At 46.9% G+C, this 19,407-nt stretch overlaps 1 protein-coding gene across 1 annotated transcript in view; it reads left to right on the top strand.

Moving 5' to 3' along the window:
* The window catches only part of LOC139559107 (gamma-aminobutyric acid type B receptor subunit 1-like), a 239,464-nt gene that overhangs the window by 114,347 nt on the left and 105,710 nt on the right, over positions 1 to 19,407 (top strand). Inside the window, exons 7-8 of the mRNA XM_071374826.1 lie at positions 3,651 to 3,785; positions 11,002 to 11,172. Of these exons, the coding sequence (XP_071230927.1) occupies positions 3,651 to 3,785; positions 11,002 to 11,172 (306 nt within the window). The remainder of the gene's footprint in view (positions 1 to 3,650; positions 3,786 to 11,001; positions 11,173 to 19,407) is intronic.

Below are 19,407 nucleotides of genomic sequence, written 5' to 3'. Positions count from 1 at the left end.
CTACAAACACGCCACTGACTCAACAAGCCCCAAACACGCCACTGACTCAACAAGCCCCAAACACGCCTCTGACTCAACAAGCCCCAAACACGCCACTGACTCAACAAGCCTCAAACACACCACTGACTCAACAAGCCCCAAACACACCACTGACTCAACAAGCCCCAAACATGCCACTGACTCAACAAGCCCCAAACACGCCACTGACTCAACAAGCCCCAAACACGCCACTGACTCAACAAGCTACAAACACGCCACTGACTCAACAAGCCCCAAACACGCCACTGACTCAACAAGCCCCAAACACGCCTCTGACTCAACAAGCCCCAAACACGCCACTGACTCAACAAGCCTCAAACACACCACTGACTCAACAAGCCCCAAACACGCCACTGACTCAACAAGCCCCAAACATGCCACTGACTCAACAAGCCCCACACACGCCACTGACTCAACAAGCCCCAAACACGCCACTGACTCAACAAGCCTGGCTGGTCTTCGCTCTTCCACCTGGTATTTTAATAACCAGCGTGCCAAATGAAACCCGTCCCAAATGAAACCCGTGTCTTTCACGTGGAATGGGTTTAATGTGGACATGAGGAGGGGCTTTACAGTGGAAAGCGTGTCTTTCACGTGGAATGGTTTTAATGTGGACATGAGGAGGGGCTTTACAGTGGAAAGCGTGTCTTTCACGTGGAATGGGTTTAATGTGGACATGAGGAGGGGCTTTACAGTGGAAAGCGTGTCTTTCACGTGGAATGGATTTAATGTGGACATGAGGAGGGGTTTTACAGTGGAAAGCATGTCTTTCACGTGGAATGGATTTAATGTGGACATGAGGAGGGGCTTTACAGTGGAAAGCGTGTCTTTCACGTGGAATGGGTTTAATGTGGACATGAGGAGGGGTTTTACTGTGGAAAGCATGTCTTTCACATGGAATGGGTTTAATGTGGACATGAGGAGGGGTTTTACTGTGGAAAGCATGTCTTTCATGTGGAATGGGTTTAATGTGGACATGAGGAGGGGCTTTACAGTGGAAAGCGTGTCTTTCACGTGGAATGGGTTTAATGTGGACATGAGGAGGGGCTTTACAGTGGAAAGCGTGTCTTTCACGTGGAATGGGTTTAATATGGACATGAGGAGGGGTTTTACTGTGGAAAGCATGTCTTTCACATGGAATGGGTTTAATGTGGACATGAGGGGGGGCTTTACAGTGGAAAGCGTGTCTTTCACGTGGAATGGGTTTAATGTGGACATGAGGAGGGGCTTTACAGTGGAAAGCGTGTCTTTCACGTGGAATGGGTTTAATGTGGACATGAGGAGGGGCTTTACAGTGGAAAGCGTGTCTTTCACGTGGAATGGGTTTAATATGGACATGAGGAGGGGTTTTACTGTGGAAAGCGTGTCTTTCACGTGGAATGGGTTTAATGTGGACATGAGGAGGGGCTTTACAGTGGAAAGCGTGTCTTTCACGTGGAATGGGTTTAATGTGGACATGAGGAGGGGCTTTACAGTGGAAAGCATGTCTTTCACGTGGAATGGGTTTAATGTGGACATGAGGAGGGGCTTTACAGTGGAAAGCGTGTCTTTTACGTGGAATGGGTTTAATATGGACATGAGGAGGGGTTTTACTGTGGAAAGCGTGTCTTTCACGTGGAATGGGTTTAATGTGGACATGAGGGGCTTTACAGTGGAAAGCGTGTCTTTCACGTGGAATGGGTTTAATGTGGACATGAGGGGTTTTACTGTGGAAAGCGTGTCTTTCACGTGGAATGGGTTTAATGTGGACATGAGGAGGGGCTTTACAGTGGAAAGTGTGTCTTTCACGTGGAATGGTTTTAATGTGGACATGAGGAGGGGCTTTACAGTGGAAAGCAATCAATTAATACACTAGATAGAGCAAGAGGATCATTGACTTCTCACTGCGTCCCCAAATGGAACCCTATTCCCTATATAGTGCACTACTTTTAACCAGGGCGCATAGGGAACCATAGGATTCTGGTCAGAAGTAGTGCACTATAATAGGGAATAGGATGCCATTTGGGACAGCCTCTAGGTAACGCTCTGTGATTATAGGCCACAGTAGTAAGGCAACACTGACTGTGGTTAAGTAAGTGAAAAATCTGCTGCCTCGGGCCACTGCTAACTCCATCTGTATAATTTGACAAATCAAACGAAATCAGGTTCCGCTGCATAATCATTTTGAAGTAAATGCATCTCTCTGTGCTGTCGCCAGAATAGATTCCCAGTGAGCCTACTGTTTGGCCTGTTAGGTGGAAATATTAGTGATTTGATCCAGTGCCCTATCCAATGCTGTAGTCACAAAATTATGTCCCAAATGGCACCTTATTCCCTTTATAGTGCACTACTTTTGACCAGTGCACATAGGGTTCTGGTCAAAAGTAGTGCACTATATAGGGAATAGGGTGCCATTCGGCATACACAACACTGTCTGCTGCAGGTTTCCTCCCAACAGTGGATTCCCTCTCCCAAACAACCAAATGATTAATGATCGATTTAACCCGCTAACCATTCTCGTTTAAATTGAATATCTATCTTTTATTGACTGTAAGTTGAGAATTAAAATGAAGAAAGACCCCACCATCATTTGCTAGGCTTCGGATCAAAGACAGGAGATTGGAGTTTGGTGAGGAAATGTTGTCCCTGCTTTCAGGTAGGAAAATAGGTTGCACTTTGGTCAAAAATAGTGCACTATGTAGGGAATAGGGTGCTTTTTGAGACTCCAAAATTTTTGTTTCTCTACCCAGGGAAAGGATTTCTCGGAGGAGAAATCCTTTCCCTGGGTAGGTTTGTCTCGCTTGTCCTTGGGACGAGCCTCACCTTGTCTCTCTGTCTCTGGGCTCTCCTGTTTTCTGGTGTTGTTGAGTGTAAACTAGTGTGAAATGAATCACTGAGCCTCTCAATCCCACGGTGCAGTTTAACATACAAATAGCACTTTAATGTAAAAAAAATTGCAGGGTGCCGTATGTAATCGGTATACCTCAATCTCTACCTCTCTCCCTCTCTCCCTCTCTCTATTACCCCCCCATTGCTTTCCCACTCAACCTACCCACTCCCTTTATCCCATTCCTCCCCTTTCCACCTCTTCCTCTCACCCATCCCCTCATCTTCTCATTCCCCCTATATCCCTCTCATTTTCCCCCCTCTATCCGTCTCCTTTATTCCCCCTCTATCCATCTCCCTTATCCCCCTCCTCTATCCATCTCCCTTATCCCCCTCCTCTATCCATCTCCCTTATCCTCCTCCTCTATCCATCTCCCTTATCCCCCTCCTCTATCCATCTCCCTTATCCCCCTCCTCTATCCATCTCCCTTATCCCCCTCCTCTATTCATCTCCCTTATCCCCCTCCTCTATCCATCTCCCTTATCCCCCTCCTCTATCCATCTCCCTTATCCCCCTCCTCTATCCATCTCCCTTATCCCTCCTCTATCCATCTATCTTATTCCTCCTCTATCCATCTCCCTTATCCCCCTCCTCTATGCATCTCCCTTATCCTCCTCCTCTATCCATCTCCCTTATTCCTCCTCTAGTTACTAGTCCTCTGTTCCCCATGCAGTGTGATGGTTTACCCATTAAATAGTTTGGAGCATATATAGTCTGCCTTTCTGTCTTCCTCTGTTCCCTACAGTGTGATCCAGGTGAAGCCACCAAGCTCCTGTATGACCTGCTCTACACTGAGCCCATCAAGATGGTCCTGATGCCCGGCTGCAGCTCCGTGTCCACGCTGGTGGCCGAGGCCGCTCGCATGTGGAACCTTATAGTGGTGAGTGCGGCTCTACTGTGTGCGCGTGTGAGTGACAGGCTATCAGTTGTGCTAGATATTTTTATTTTATTTTTATTTCACCTTTATTTAACCAGGTAGGCTAGTTGAGAACAAGTTCTCATTTGCAACTGCGACCTGGCCAAGATAAAGCATAGCAGTGTGAACAGACAACACAGAGTTACACATGGAGTAAACAATAAACAAGTCAATAACATGGTAGAAAAAAAGAGAATCTATATACAATGTGTGCAAAAGGCATGAGGTAGGCAATAAATCGAATAATTACAATTTAGCAGATTAACACTGGAGTGATAAATCATCAGATGAACATGTGCAAGAAGAGATACTGGTGTGCAAAAGAGCAGAAAAGTAAATAAATAAAAGCAGTATGGGGGGTGAGGTAGGTAAATTGGGTGGGTAGTTTACAGATGGACTATGTACAGCTGCAGCGATCGGTTAGCTGCTCGGATAGCAGATTTTTAAAGTTGTTGAGGGAGATAAAAGTCTCCAACTTCAGAGATTTTTGCAATTCGTTCCAGTCGCAGGCAGCAGAGAACTGGAAGGAAAGGCGTCCAAATGAGGTTTTAGCTTTAGGGATGATCAGTGAGATACACCTGCTGGAGCGCGTGCTGCGGGTGGGTGTAGCCATCGTGACCAGTGAACTGAGATAAGGCGGCACTTTACCTAGCATAGCCTTGTAGATGACCTGGAGCCAGTGGGTCTGACGACGAACATGTAGCGAGGGCCAGCCGACTAGGGCATACAGGTCGCAGTGGTGGGTCGTATAAGGTGCTTTAGTAACAAAACGAATGGCACTGTGATAAACTGCATCCAGTTTGCTGAGTAGAGTGTTGGAAGCTATTTTGTAGATGACATCGCCGAAGTCGAGGATCGGTAGGATAGTCAGTTTTACTAGGGTAAGTTTGGCGGCGTGAGTGAAGGAGGCTTTGTTGCGGAATAGAAAGCCGATTCTTGATTTGATTTTGGATTGGAGATGTTTGATATGAGTCTGGAAGGAGAGTTTGCAGTCTAGCCAGACACCTAGGTACTTATAGATGTCCACATATTCTAGGTCGGAACCGTCCAGGGTGGTGATGCTAGTCGGGCGTGCGGGTGCAGGCAGCGAACGGTTGAAAAGCATGCATTTGGTTTTACTAGCGTTTAAGAGCAGTTGGAGGCCACGGAAGGAGTGTTGTATGGCATTGAAGCTCGTTTGGAGGTTAGATAGCACAGTGTCCAAGGAAGGGCCGGAAGTATATAGAATGGTGTCGTCTGCGTAGAGGTGGATCAGGGAATCGCCCGCAGCAAGAGCAACATCATTGATGTATACAGAGAAAAGAGTCGGCCCGAGAATTGAACCCTGTGGTACCCCCATAGAGACTGCCAGAGGACCGGACAACATGCCCTCCGATTTGACACACTGAACTCTGTCTGCAAAGTAGTTGGTGAACCAGGCAAGGCAGTCATTAGAAAAACCGAGGCTACTGAGTCTGCCGATAAGAATATGGTGATTGACAGAGTCGAAAGCCTTGGCCAGGTCGATGAAGACGGCTGCACAGTAATGTCTTTTATCGATGGCGGTTATGATGTCGTTTAGTACCTTGAGCGTGGCTGAGGTGCACCCGTGACCGGCTCGGAAACCGGATTGCACAGCGGAGAAGGTACGGTGGGATTCGAGATGGTCAGTGATCTGTTTGTTGACTTGGCTTTCGAAGACCTTAGATAGGCAGGGCAGGATGGATATAGGTCTGTAACAGTTTGGGTCCAGGGTGTCTCCCCCTTTGAAGAGGGGGATGACCGCGGCAGCTTTCCAATCCTTGGGGATCTCAGATGATACGAAGGAGAGGTTGAACAGGCTGGTAATAGGGGGTGCGACAATGGCGGCGGACAGTTTCAGAAATAGGGGGTCCAGATTGTCAAGCCCAGCTGATTTGTATGGGTCCAGGTTTTCCAGCTCTTTCAGAACATCTGCTATCTGGATTTGGGTAAAGGAGAAGCTGGGGAGGCTTGGGCGAGTAGCAGCGGGGGGGGCGGGGCTGTTGGCCAAGGTTGGAGTCGCCAGGAGGAAGGCATGGCCAGCCATTGAGAAATGCTTGTTGAAGTCTTCGATTATCACGGATTTATCGGTGGTGACCGTGTTACCTAGCCTCAGTGCAGTGGGCAGCTGGGAGGAGGTGCTCTTGTTCTCCATGGATTTTACAGTATCCCAGAACTTTTTGGAGTTAGAGCTACAGGATGCGAATTTCTGCTTGAAAAAGCTGGCCTTTGCTTTCCTGACTGACTGCGTGTATTGGTTCCTGACTTCCCTGAACAGTTGCATATCGCGGGGGCTCTTCGATGCTATTGCAGTTCGCCACAGGATGTTTTTGTGCTGGTCGAGGGCAGTCAGGTCTGGAGTGAACCAAGGGCTATATCTGTTCTTGGTTCTGCATTTTTTGAACGGAGCATGCTTGTCTAATATGGTGAGGAAGTAACATTTAAAGAATGACCAGGCATCCTCAACTGACGGGATGAGGTCAATATCCTTCCAGGGTACCCGGGCCAGGTCGATTAGAAAGGCCTGCTCGCAGAAGTGTTTTTGGGAGCGTTTGACAGTGATGAGGGGTGGTCGTTTGACCGCGGACCCGTGGCGGATACAGGCAATGAGGCAGTGATCGCTGAGGTCTTGATTGAAGACAGCAGAGGTGTATTTGGAGGGCAGGTTGGTCAGGATAATGTCTATTAGGGTGCCCATGTTTACGGATTTAGGTTTGTACCTGGTGGGTTCCTTGATGATTTGTGTGAGATTGAGGGCATCAAGCTTGGATTGTAGGACTGCCGGGGTGTTAAGCATATCCCAGTTTAGGTCACCTAACAGAACAAACTCTGAAGCTAGATGGGGAGCGATCAATTCACAGATGGTGTCCAGGGCACAGCTGGGAGCTGAGGGGGGTCGGTAGCAGGCGGCAACAGTGAGAGACTTATTTCTGGAGAGAATAATTTTTAAAATTAGAAGTTCGAACTGTTTGGGCATAGACCTGGAAAGTATGACAGAACTTTGCAGGCTATCTCTGCAGTAGATTGCAACTCCTCCCCCTTTGGCAGTTCTATCTTGACGGAAAGTGTTATAGTTGGGTATGGAAATCTCAGAATTTTTGGTGGCCTTCCTAAGCCAGGATTCGGACACGGCAAGGACATCAGGATTGGCAGAGTGTGCTAAAGCGGTGAGTAAGGCAAACTTAGGGAGGAGGCTTCTGATGTTGACATGCATGAGGCCAAGGCTTTTTCGATCGCAGAAGTCAACAAATGAGGGTGACTGGGGACATGCAGGGCCTGGGTTTACTTCCACATCACCCGAGGAACAGAGGAGTAGTAGGATGAGGGTGCGGCTAAAGGCTATCAAAACTGGTCGCCTAGAGCGTTGGGGACAAAGAATAAAAGGAGCAGATTTATGGGCGTGGTAGAATAGATTCTGGGCATAATGTGCAGACAGGGGTATGGAGGGGCGCGGGTACAGCGGAGGCAAGCCCAGGCACTGGGTGATGATAAGAGAGGTTGTATCTCTGGACATGCTGGTCTCAATGGGTGAGGTCACCGCATGTGTGGGGGGTGGGACAAAGGGGGTATCAGAGGTACGGAGAGTGGAACTACAGGGTCCATTGCAAACCAAAACAATGATAATGAAAACTAGCCTGAACAACAGTATGCAAGGCATATTGATATTTGAGAGAGACATACAATAAGGCATAAAGTGATTGCAGGTCTTGATTGGGAGAGCTAGCTAAAACAACAGGTAAGATAACAGCAGCAATAACAGGGTGTTAGTCTAACACAGCAACAACAGGTAAAAATGGCGACGACTAGGCAGAGAGGGTCGGATTAACTACACACAGATCCTGAGTTAAAGCACAGAGCCGACAGGTAAAACACAAATAAACAGAATGGAGTACCGTGAATTAATGGACAGTCAAGCATGCATCAGCTATGTAGCCAAGTGATCATAGTGTCCAGGGGGCAGCCGTAGATGGAGCAGAGGAGGCCTCCACTAAGCTAGCACGCGGCGTATAAAGTTAGTAGCCCGGGGGGTGGTCTGCTCAAACGGAGGATACCACATCTATCTCCAACATTAGCTATAGCATAACAATGTTCTCCAGTAAATCCTTATGACTGGGTGACCTAATTCACTAAATGTGGAAAAATATATATAATCTGAGAGTCATGAGCCTCCAGCTTCAGTCAGAGGCTGTGTCCCAAATGGCAACCTATTCTCTATGTAGTGCACTATTTTAGACCAGGGCTTTATGGGAATGATTGGAGAATAGGGGGACATTGCCTCAGCCTCTAGTGTCAGTCAGATAGCTAGCAGACTAGTGGTGTCTAGAGGGAGTCAGAGTCGTAGCTAGCAGACTAGTGGTGTCTAGAGGGAGGTTGAGTCATAGCTAGCAGACTAATGGTGTCTAGAGGGAGGTTGAGTCATAGCTAGCAGACTAATGGTGTCTAGAGGGAGGTTGAGTCATAGCTAGCAGACTAATGGTGTCTAGAGGGAGGTTGAGTCATAGCTAGCAGACTAATGGTGTCTAGAGGGAGGTTGAGTCATAGCTAGCAGACTAATGGTGTCTAGAGGGAGGTTGAGTCAGAGTCATAGCTAGCAGACTAATGGTGTCTAGAGGGAGGTTGAGTCAGAGTCATAGCTGAGCTCCAGGGAGTTGAGTGCCCTCCTCTGTGAGCTCTACTGGCACCTGACAGTGAAGCAGATACCTCAGATCCACTTGGCTAATGAAGGGAGGGAGGGAGGGAGGGACGGACGGACAGAGAGATGGGGGGGAGAGGGAGACAGTGAAGCAGACACCTCAGATCCACTTGGCTGAGGGAGGGAAGTGTTCCAAGGCCTCTGAAGTAGGCACAAGAAAAGTGGGAGAGGGAGGGGTGGGGGATGGGTAGAGAGAGAGCGAGAGAGACAGGGGGGGGGGGGGGGGGAGAGACAGGGATGCAGACACCTCAGATCCACTTAGCTGTCAAGGAAGGAGAGGAGAGTGGAGTGTTTTGTCAGCCTAGAGGCAAGGGAAGTGTTCCAAGGCCTCTGAACAACAAGGCCTGAATGCCAAATAAGAAGTGTCAAGGAGGTCAGAGGGAATAATAACACTGCTCTGTCCGTCTCAGTGGTTGGGTTTCTAATGGCACCGTAGTGTATTACCTTTGACCAGGGCCCATACCATTTGCCTCTCACATTTGACAGCTAGTATTGCGCCCTGAAAGATCTTGAAGTTTCCCAAATTACATGTTATGACAACTGTCCTGACTTGAAAAAAAGCTTTTACCTATTACTGTATATCCAGACTGCATCTAGACATCTTTATGGAGGGATACAGGAATAGCAGGTTGATATTTGGTAGCTATTATTGCACAGTATTTGTGTCACTCTCCACTTTTAAAGTGTACTCTCACAGAAAAACTTTGTAGACTAGATGCTGGGCGGGTATACGGCCATATTCCTTCAATTTTCATGCAGTGCTATTTTGGTGTCATAAAGACCTGTCTCCGTCGGTTCCCACATCAGATTTTTGACCCATATTCCTCTGCAGTGGCTGTGTCACCGTTCGATGTATGTGTGTGTCCCAAATTGCACCCTATACCCTATATAGTGCATTACTTTTTACCCGGGCCTATAGGGAATAGGGCCTATAGGGAATAGGGCCCATAGGGCTCTGGTCAAAAGTAGTGCACTATATAGGAAATCGGTGCAATTTTAATTTACCAGCTCACATTGCAGTTGATCAATGAAAATGTTTTATACACTAGCAGAACCTAATTTACTGGGCTATGGCTGAGGGATATTCTATCAGGACCTAATTTACTGGGATATGGCTGAGGGATATTCTATCAGGACCTAATTTACTGGGCTATGGCTGAGGGATATTCTAGCAGGACCTAATTTACTGGGATGTGGCTGAGGGATATTCTATCAGGACCTAATTTACTGGGATGTGGCTGAGGGATATTCTATCAGGACCTAATTTACTGGGATGTGGCTGAGGGATATTCTATCAGGACCTAATTTACTGGGCTATGGCTGAGGGATATTCTAGCAGGACCTAATTTACTGGGATGTGGCTGAGGGATATTCTATCAGGACCTAATTTACTGGGATATGGCTGAGGGATATTCTCGCAGGACCTAATTTACTGGGCTATGGCTGAGGGATATTCTATCAGGACCTAATTTACTGGGATGTGGCTGAGGGATATTCTATCAGGACCTAATTTACTGGGATATGGCTGAGGGATATTCTCGCAGGACCTAATTTACTGGGATATGGCTGAGGGATATTCTAGCAGGACCTAATTTACTGGGATATGGCTGAGGGATATTCTAACAGGACCTAATTTACTGGGATATGGCTGAGGGATATTCTATCAGGACCTAATTTACTGGGATATGGCTGAGGGATATTCTATCAGGACCAAATTTACTGGGATATGGCTGAGGGATATTCTAACAGGACCTAATTTACTGGGCTATGGCTGAGGGATATCCTAGCAGGACCTAATTTACTGGGCTATGGCTGAGGGATATTCTAACAGGACCCAATTTACTGGGATATGGCTGAGGGATATTCTATCAGGACCTAATTTACTGGGATGTGGCTGAGGGATATTCTAGCAGGACCTAATTTACTGGGCTATGGCTGAAGGATATTCTATCAGGACATAATTTACTGGGATATGGCTGAGGGATATTCTATCAGGACCTAATTTACTGGGCTATGGCTGAGGGATATTCTATCAGGACATAATTTACCAGGGATGTGGCTGAGGGATATTACACCTGGACCGAATTTACTGGGCTATGGCTGAGGGATATTCTAGTAGGACCTAATTTACTGGGCTATGGCTGAGGGATATTCTAGCTGGACATCATTTACTGGGATATGGCTGAGGGATATTCTAGCTGGACATAATTTACTGGGATATGGCTGAGGGATATTCTAGCTGGACCTAATTTACTGGGCTATGGCTGAGGGATTTGAACCAAACATCGTTTTGCTTCATTATGTTAACTACCTTTTCTTGTTTTGTCCTATTCTTTGGTTTGTTCTTCTTCCTCTGTCTCTTCTGTCTTTTCTGTCTCTTTATCCTCCTTACTTTTCTATCAAATGTTTTCATCTTTGTACCTCAGACATAATGAGGACACCCTAACACTATTTTCTATCTCCTCTCTTCATCTCTTCTCTCCTCAGTTATCCTATGGTTCCAGTTCTCCGGCTCTCTCCAACCGTCAGCGTTTCCCGACGTTCTTCCGTACCCACCCGTCTGCCACCCTCCACAACCCCACCAGGGTTCAGCTCTTTCAGAAGTGGAAATGGACTAAGATCGCCACCATCCAGCAGACTACGGAAGTCTTCACCTCGGTGAGTGACAGGCATCTTTAACAATGTATTTTTTATTTTTTGTATTTCACTGTTTTATAGACAGTCTGAATGTAGAGGGGAGACAGATACAGAGGAAAACAGAGAGGAAGGTTTGAGATGGGATTCATAGCCACGTCAGAATGGGCTTCTGTGGTCCAGAGTCTGTGGGGCTAACTCTACCAAAACCCTTTCTAATTAAGGCTGCTCTAGACTCACGTTTTATGGACTTTGATGAAACACGAGCCTTCCGGTTCCGGTGGCATGCATTGAAAAGGCGTGGCCTCATCGTGGCTTTGTTTTGCAAAATAACTATTAATTAACAGAGTTGTTTTCAAAAAGATGATCAATAGTAAACACCATATTAAGGTGTGGGACATTCATTGTATGATAAGACTAAAATCGAGCAGGTCTATTACGGTCCAGAGGATAGAATAGTCTGTCCCCTCCACAGTTCTCCTGTGGTAACATGACGGCTCTCAACTCCCGACAACAGAACGAGTTCCACCGACAGCCAATGGGATAGAGGTGCGACTCCATGACCTGGAAGCAGCGCGAGCTAAGTTAGAAAAAAGGGGGCAAATCGATCTCCTAAAAGAGAAAACGGAATCACTTGAAAATCATTCCTGTAAATTCAATGTGTAGGTCAAAAGGACTTGAAACTGCCGTGGTGGCGGGAAAACACAACTTTTTTCATGAGCAATCTTTTCGATGAGCTGTTCGGGCAGGAGAAGCTGGGTCCCATGCCGCTGATTAACATTGCACACTGCACGGGTCTTCTCCGGGAATGGCTCTCGTTTGAAGAGAAATGGCAGATTGTTTGCCTTGCAGTGGAATCGGGAGCTCTGACCTATGCGGAGAAGAGGGTCAGCATCTACCCAGATCTGAATGCCAAACTGCTAAAAACAGAGGGCAACCTACAGTGGAGGTGAGATCCTAGCTACGCCAGCTAAATCTGAGATGGGTTTCATCCACCCGGCAAAACTCATCTTGATCTTTCAGAACACAATGCTCCCAATAAAGCTCGAGACATTTTCCAGAATCACATAAAGCCCTGACAAGTCGACAGATGGAGCCCCGTTATGACTGGCACAATATTCAGATATGCTATCCATGCACAGTCACACAGCCTAGCCTATGGCTATAATGCTGCCCTCAGCATAAGCCAATGAGGAGGACACCCCCCTCCCCACTCCCCCCTGAAGTGGTTACAAGGACATTATTATTATTATTGCTGAGTATTGAACTTTGTTATTATTATACTGCCTTTGGTCCAGGATATTAACAGTGATGATACCACACTAATTAACGAATAATGTCACACGGACTGAGGCTGCTTCCTGGTGGGGCTACAGATCATTGAATGGGAAAATATGGCTATATAAATTATATAAATTGGAAGCTATTCCCCTACTATTTTTGGTTTGCTTGCTACAGCTAAGGAGAGATGGTCAGTCTCATTTGGCCTACGACACAATAGCATTTAGGGCAGGCTATTGAATGTATCTCCCAGGGAGGACTTGGCCTAGCATTTCATATTGATAGAGCAAGAATCACACTTGCTCTTTAAGGATTTTTATTTTTATTTGATTTATTAGGATTCCCATTAGCCGACGCCAATGTAGACAGCTAGTCTTACTGGGGATCCCCATTAGCCGACGCCAATGTAGACAGCTAGTCTTACTGGGGATCCCCATTAGCCGACGCCAATGTAGACAGCTAGTCTTACTGAGGTCCGACACATAACCAAAAATACATTACAGACAAAAGACTTTACAATTTACATACATTTAACATGAACATGTAGTGTGTGTATGCATCTATCAGTTACACATACATGTCAATACATACACACAACAAGTAGGTCACATGGGGGAGAGGCGTTGTGCCGTGAGGTGTTGCTTTATCTGTTTTTTGAAAACCAGGTTTTCCAGGTGTTTACTTGCACTATATAAGATGGAAGGGAGTTCCATGCACTCATGGCTATGTATAATAGTGTATGTTTCCTTGAATTTGTTCTGAACCTGGGGTAAGTGTGTGTGTCTCTGCTGTGTGTAAGTTGACTATGCAAACAATTTGGAATTTCTAAAACATTCACGTTTCTTATAAAAACAAGAAGTGACGCAGTCAGTCTTTCCTCAACTCTTAGCCAAGACAAACTGGCATGCATAGTATTAATAGTAGCCCTCTGATTACAATGAAGAGGTGTCTCTCTTGTGTCTTTCTGTTCTGGGCCAGCTGCAGCTTAACTAGGTCCTTCTTTGCAGCACTTGACCATATGACTGGACAATAATTAAGACAAGACGAAACTAGAGCCAGCAGGACTTTGTGGAGTGTGGTGTCAAAAAAGCAGAGCATCTCTTTATTACGGACAGACCTCTCCCCATATTTACAACCATTGAATCTATATGTTTTGACCATGACAGTTTACATTCTAAAGTGAGACCAAGTAATTTAGTCTCCTCAACTTGTTCAACAGCCACACCATTCATTACCAGATTCAGCTCAGGTCTAGAACTTAGGGAATGATTTGTACCAAATACAATGCTCTTAGTTTTAGAGATGTTCAGGAACAGTTTATTACTGGCCAACAATTCCAAAACAGACTGCAACTCTTTGTTAAGGGTTTCAGTGACTTCATTAGCTGTGGTTGCTGATGAGCATATGGTTGAATCATCAGCATACATGGACACACATGCGTTGTTTAATGCCAGTGGCAGGTCATCTGTAAAAATAGAAAAGAGTAGAGGGCCTATAGAGCTGCCCTGCGGTACACCACACGTTACATGTTTGACATTAGAGAAGCTTCCATTAAATATAACCCTCTAAATAATATTAGATAGATAGCCTGGATACAGCCCTTAGCTGTGGTATATTGGCCATATACCACAAACCATTGAGGTGCCTTATTGCTATTATACATTGGTTACTAACATAATTAGAGCAGAATCCACAATATGGCAGAGGTTGAAAAGCCATAACACATGTTTTCTCAACAGACGATTATGGTCAATAATAATGCCTCGCAAACATCCATTAAAACTGTACATTTAAAGTCCCTAAACTCGGCAAGAGTTTATTGTCTTGCTGATAGCCCGTCAAGGGTGGATAGCTTCTAGCCCATCAAGGACATGTTGTTTCCAGAGCTCACAGGTGTGCCTGGCATGGATTGTGACTCCGTCTCGTTCCTCGCCCTCTTCAACGGGTCATTCTCCGCCAGAGTCTCCGCAAATGACGAGTGACTCTCCGCCAATACCACCTGGCTCTGGACCAACGCATCAGTTGCCGCCCCTATCTCTGCCCTCAGAGAATGTTTCTCTTTCTGTAGCTTAGTAATTCCTTTGTTTAATATTACGGTATTTCTATTCCGTGAAAAACTAAAATCTGATTGATTTATCAAGACCAGTCCCCACGCTCTGTCATTCAGTGATAGTCCCTATTGTCCTGCTGAAAGTTGAAATAAACATCTGCATTTTGAAAGAATATATTTTATCATTATTTTATTAACGATAAACGCATAAAGATGTTGATGAACAAATACTGTACAGTATATGCTTAATCCAACATTTTGCGGTTGCATGAGGTTTGGAGCTAGAAATGTAAAACTTTAGAGTACTTAATACATTGCAAGTTGGGGGGATTATTTTCCACACATTACCTAGATTAGCTATTAGACTATCCTTTTGTAAAGGTATGAAGAGTCTATTGTCCAGCTAATAGTCAATTCATAGAAACATTGTTTGCCGAATTCACAGACTGCTACACTTGTGAAAAACGAAATGCCTCCAGCATCTAGAGTGGTAGAAATATATTATTGAGTTCGAAAAAATAAATTAAAACCCACATCATTTTCTGTTTTGTACTAACAAGTGGTTGCCGTGGTGAATAATCCAATAATAACTGGTATGACACGGCTCTCGGAACTCATTAAAAGGCGGCTACTACATGTAAATACTTGCAGATCAATAAAGTGTTCCTGTAGATCTAATTCAGTTTGGAGGATTGGAGGATTCTACATTAATATCTAAGGGGTGTTTTTTCGTTAGGGCAAATCTGGTCTGTGATATTGATTTAGAAATGTAAAGCCTTACAGAGAATATATATATAAAGTTACTTGTGTTACTCATCTCTGCTGTCCTGCGCCTGACTCCTCTGCACCAGCTACACCCAGACCATTACAGAGAATGATTTATTTTAGCTTTTATTTCTTTCATCACATTCCCAGTGGGTCAGAAGTTTACATACACTCAATTAGTATTTGGTAGCATTGCCTTTAAATGGTTTAAATTGGGTCAAACATTTCGGGGAGCCTTCCACAAGCTTCCCACAATAAGTTGGGTGAATGTTGGCCCATTCCTCCTGACAGAGCTGGTGTAACTGAGTCAGGTTTGTAGGCCTCCTTGCTCGCACACGCCTTTTCAGTTCTGCCCACACATTTTCCATGGGATTGAGGTCAGGACCTTTTGGATGGCCACTCCAATACCTTGACTTTGTTGCCATTTTGCCACAACTTTGGAAGTATGCTTGGGGTCATTGTCCATTTGGAAGACCCATTTGCGACCAAGCTTTAACTTCCTGACTGATGTCTTGAGATGTTGCTTCAATATATCCACATAATTATCCTTCCTCATGATGCCGTCTGTTTTGTGAAGTGCACCAGTCCATCCTGCAGCAAAGCACCCCCACAACATGATGCTGCCACCCCCGTGCTTCACGGTTGGGATGGTGTTCTTCGGCTTGTAAGCTACCCCTGTCAGGTTTTGGCCAGGACTGTTTAGGTTTTGTTCACTAGATGTCCCCCTTGCACCTTTTTTGTACCTTTTGTTTTTCTTGCTCCAATTATTGTTTGCACCTGTAAGTCATTCCCTTGTTAGTATTTAAACCCTGTGTGTTCCTTAGTTCCTTGCTCAGTGTTTGTAAGTTAGCACCCAGCCCCAGCCCAAGCCTTGTTTTATATAGACTTTTCTCTTGTTGGATTTTCCAGAGGTTCTCTGGTTTTGTTCTTGTTTAGTATTTGAGTAGTCTTTTGAGGTTTGTTTTTCCCTGCTGTTTTTTACCACTTTGTGGATTTTTTGTTGTATTTTGGAGGATATCCATTTTTCATTAAACCACCATCTCTAGTACTGCTGTGTCTGCCTCATCTTCTGGGTTCTGCCAATTATTAAGTGACTGTTTCTCGCACCGGGTCCTGACAGAAACACTGAGCCCTTAATATGAACCCAGAGGCAGCCAGTACCCAGGACTTTTTTCCCATGCTGTCCCACCACGAGGGGACTGTCCAACGTCACGAAGCTGCTCTGGTTCAGCAAGAGGCCTTACTGGCTGGACATTCTCAACTTCTGTCGGAGATGATGACTTCCATAAAGCAGATTTCTGATCAACTTTCTCCTGCAACCGCTTCTGCTCCAGTTCATCAGATTCAAGTGCCCGTGGCAGTTAACCCCCTGGCTGAACCTCGTCTGCCGCCTCCCCAACGGTTCTCAGGTGATCCGAGTGTTTGTAAGGGGTTTTTCACCCAATGTTCTCTCTCCTTCGAGCTGCAACCCTCGTCGTTTCCCACCGACCGGTCCAAGATAGCATATATCATCACCCTGCTGTCGGAAAAAGCCCTAGCCTGGGCTACTGCTGTGTGGGATGCCCAAAGTCCCTGCTGTGCCAGCTACTCTACCTTTGCTGAAGAATTCAAGCGAGTGTTTCAAGGTCCTACCAGCGGTCCTGACTCAGCCAAACAGCTCCTGACTCTCCGCCAAGGTCGGCGCAGCGTGACGGACTATGCCATCCAGTTCCACACGGTGGCAGCAGCGAGTGGCTGGAACGACGAGGCGCTCACAGTGTGCTTTTTGAAGGGTCTTTCCGACACCATCCAAGATGAACTGGCCACTCGGGAACCACCAGACAACCTCGAGTCCCTGATCAAGTTGGCTTCACGCATAGACCAGCGTCTGAGAGAGAGAGAGCTCAACCGTAGATCTCTCACCCTAGCTCCTATCGGTCCCAGCTCCGAGTCTCCACCTTTATCCTCGCTGACTCCACCGGAACCCATGCAGGTTGGACGCATCTCCCAGGCTGAGAGAGACCGCCGGATGAGGGAGCGATGCTGTCTATATTGCGGCAAACCGGGCCATTTCCTCTCCACGTGTTCCGGGCTCCAGGGAAAAGGCACTCTCCCGTGCAGGCCTGGGAGGACTGTAACGGGAAACATAACCTCCTCCCATCCATCCAACTCCCGCCTGCTCATTCCAGTTACCCTTTCCTGGGACAACCACGAGCTTCCCCTTCAAGCCTTGGTAGACTCTGGAGCCGCAGGTAACTTCATGGATGGTGTCTGGGCGAAGGAGAATGGCGTTCCCTCTGAACCTCTAAGTGACCCCATAAGGGTTACTACGTTGGATGGAAGCCCTTTGGGATCTGGACTTGTCACTCGTGTCACTACCCCCTTGCGACTTTCAGTTTCCCAACACCAGGAAGTGATGAACTTTCATCTGACCTCGTGTTCCGAGTTCCCTCTCGTCCTTGGATACCCCTGGCTTCACAGCCATAACCCTCACATCGACTGGTCTGTGGGCACTATCAAGCAGTGGGGTCCTACGTGCCAAGCCACTTGTATCTTCCCAAGTTCCCCGAGTTCCCCTCCCGAGTCTCTAGAATCCATCGACCTGTCCCGAGTTCCCGAGTGTTACCATGACCTCAAACCGGTATTTAGCAAACAGAGGGCCACCAAACTACCACCCCATAGACCTTACGATTGCCCCATCGACCTGTTTCCGGGCACCTGCTCCCCCCAGGGGTCGGATCTTTTCCCTATCTCCTCCCGAACGAGCTGCTATGGATACCTACATCAAGGACTCTCTGGCAGCAGGCCTCATGCGTCCATCCACCTCGCCAGCGGGAGCAGGGTTTTTCTTTGTGGCCAAAAAAGACGGGGGATTACGTCCTTGCATCGACTACCGGGGACTTAATGCCATAACCGTCCGTAACCGCTACCCGCTACCCCTTATGGCCACAGCCTTTGAGCTGCTCCAGGAAGCAGTGGTCTTCACTAAGCTTGACCTGCGGAACGCATACCATCTTGTGCGGATTCAACCCGGTGACGAGTGGAAGACCGCTTTCAACACGCCTACTGGTCACTACGAATACTTGGTGATGCCCTTCGGCCTGACCAACGCCCCGGCTGTGTTCCAAGCGCTCATAAACGATGTGCTTAGGGATATGCTTAACATCTTCGTGTTTGTTTACTTGGATGACATCCTCATCTTTTCGAGCTCCCTTCAAGAACACACCAAGCATGTCAGACAAGTGCTCAAACGCCTCCTAGACAGCCATTTGTACGTTAAGCCGGAAAAGTGTGAATTCCATTCCTCTCGAGTACAATTCCTGGGATTTATAGTGGAACCCGGTCGAGTCCAGATGGACCCCAAGAAGGTAGGGGCGGTAGCGGATTGGCCCACCCCCAAGTCCGTTAAGGAAGTTCAGCGTTTCCTGGGCTTCACCAACTTTTACCGCAAGTTCATCAAGAACTTCAGCTCGGTGGCAGCCCCTCTCTCAGCTGTAACCAAGGGTGGCAACACAAGATTTCTGTGGGGAAGAGAAGCTGAGACGGCCTTCCAAGGACTCAAGCAGCGCATCCTCTCTGCTCCCATCCTGACACTACCAACGGCGGATGAACCTTTTGTGGTGGAGGTAGACGCATCAGAGGTTGGGGTTGGAGCTGTCCTGTCTCAGAGGGGTGAAGACAAGAAGCTTCATCCTTGCGCCTTCTTCTCTCACCGGCTTACCCCGGCCGAGAGGAATTACGATGTGGGGGATCGTGAACTCCTAGCAGTTAAGATGGCATTGAAGGAATGGAGACACTGGCTCGAGGGGGCTTCTCAACCGTTTCAAGTGCTTACGGACCACAAAAATCTGGAGTATATCCAGCAGGCGAAGCGGTTGAACTCCAGACAAGCTCGATGGTCTCTTTTCTTCAGCCGATTTCAGTTTATCCTCACCTATAGACCCGGGTCGAAGAATCTCAAACCGGACGCCTTGTCACGAATCTACTCTCCTGCCATTCGAGAAGATACTGACATGACTGTCCTTCCGGCCGCTAAGATCGTGGCTCCGATCTCGTGGCAAGTGGAGGATACCGTGAAACAAGCTCAAGCCATCGAACCGGGCCCTGGAGGAGGTCCTGCTAATCGGTTGTTTGTTCCCAAGGCAGCAAGATCCCAAGTCCTTCTGTGGGGGCACTCCTCTCGC

The sequence above is a fragment of the Salvelinus alpinus genome, chromosome 29 (assembly GCF_045679555.1).
Source record: "Salvelinus alpinus chromosome 29, SLU_Salpinus.1, whole genome shotgun sequence".
Classification (NCBI taxonomy): Eukaryota; Metazoa; Chordata; class Actinopteri; order Salmoniformes; family Salmonidae; genus Salvelinus; species Salvelinus alpinus.
This window is presented reverse-complemented; position numbering and strand designations above follow the sequence as displayed.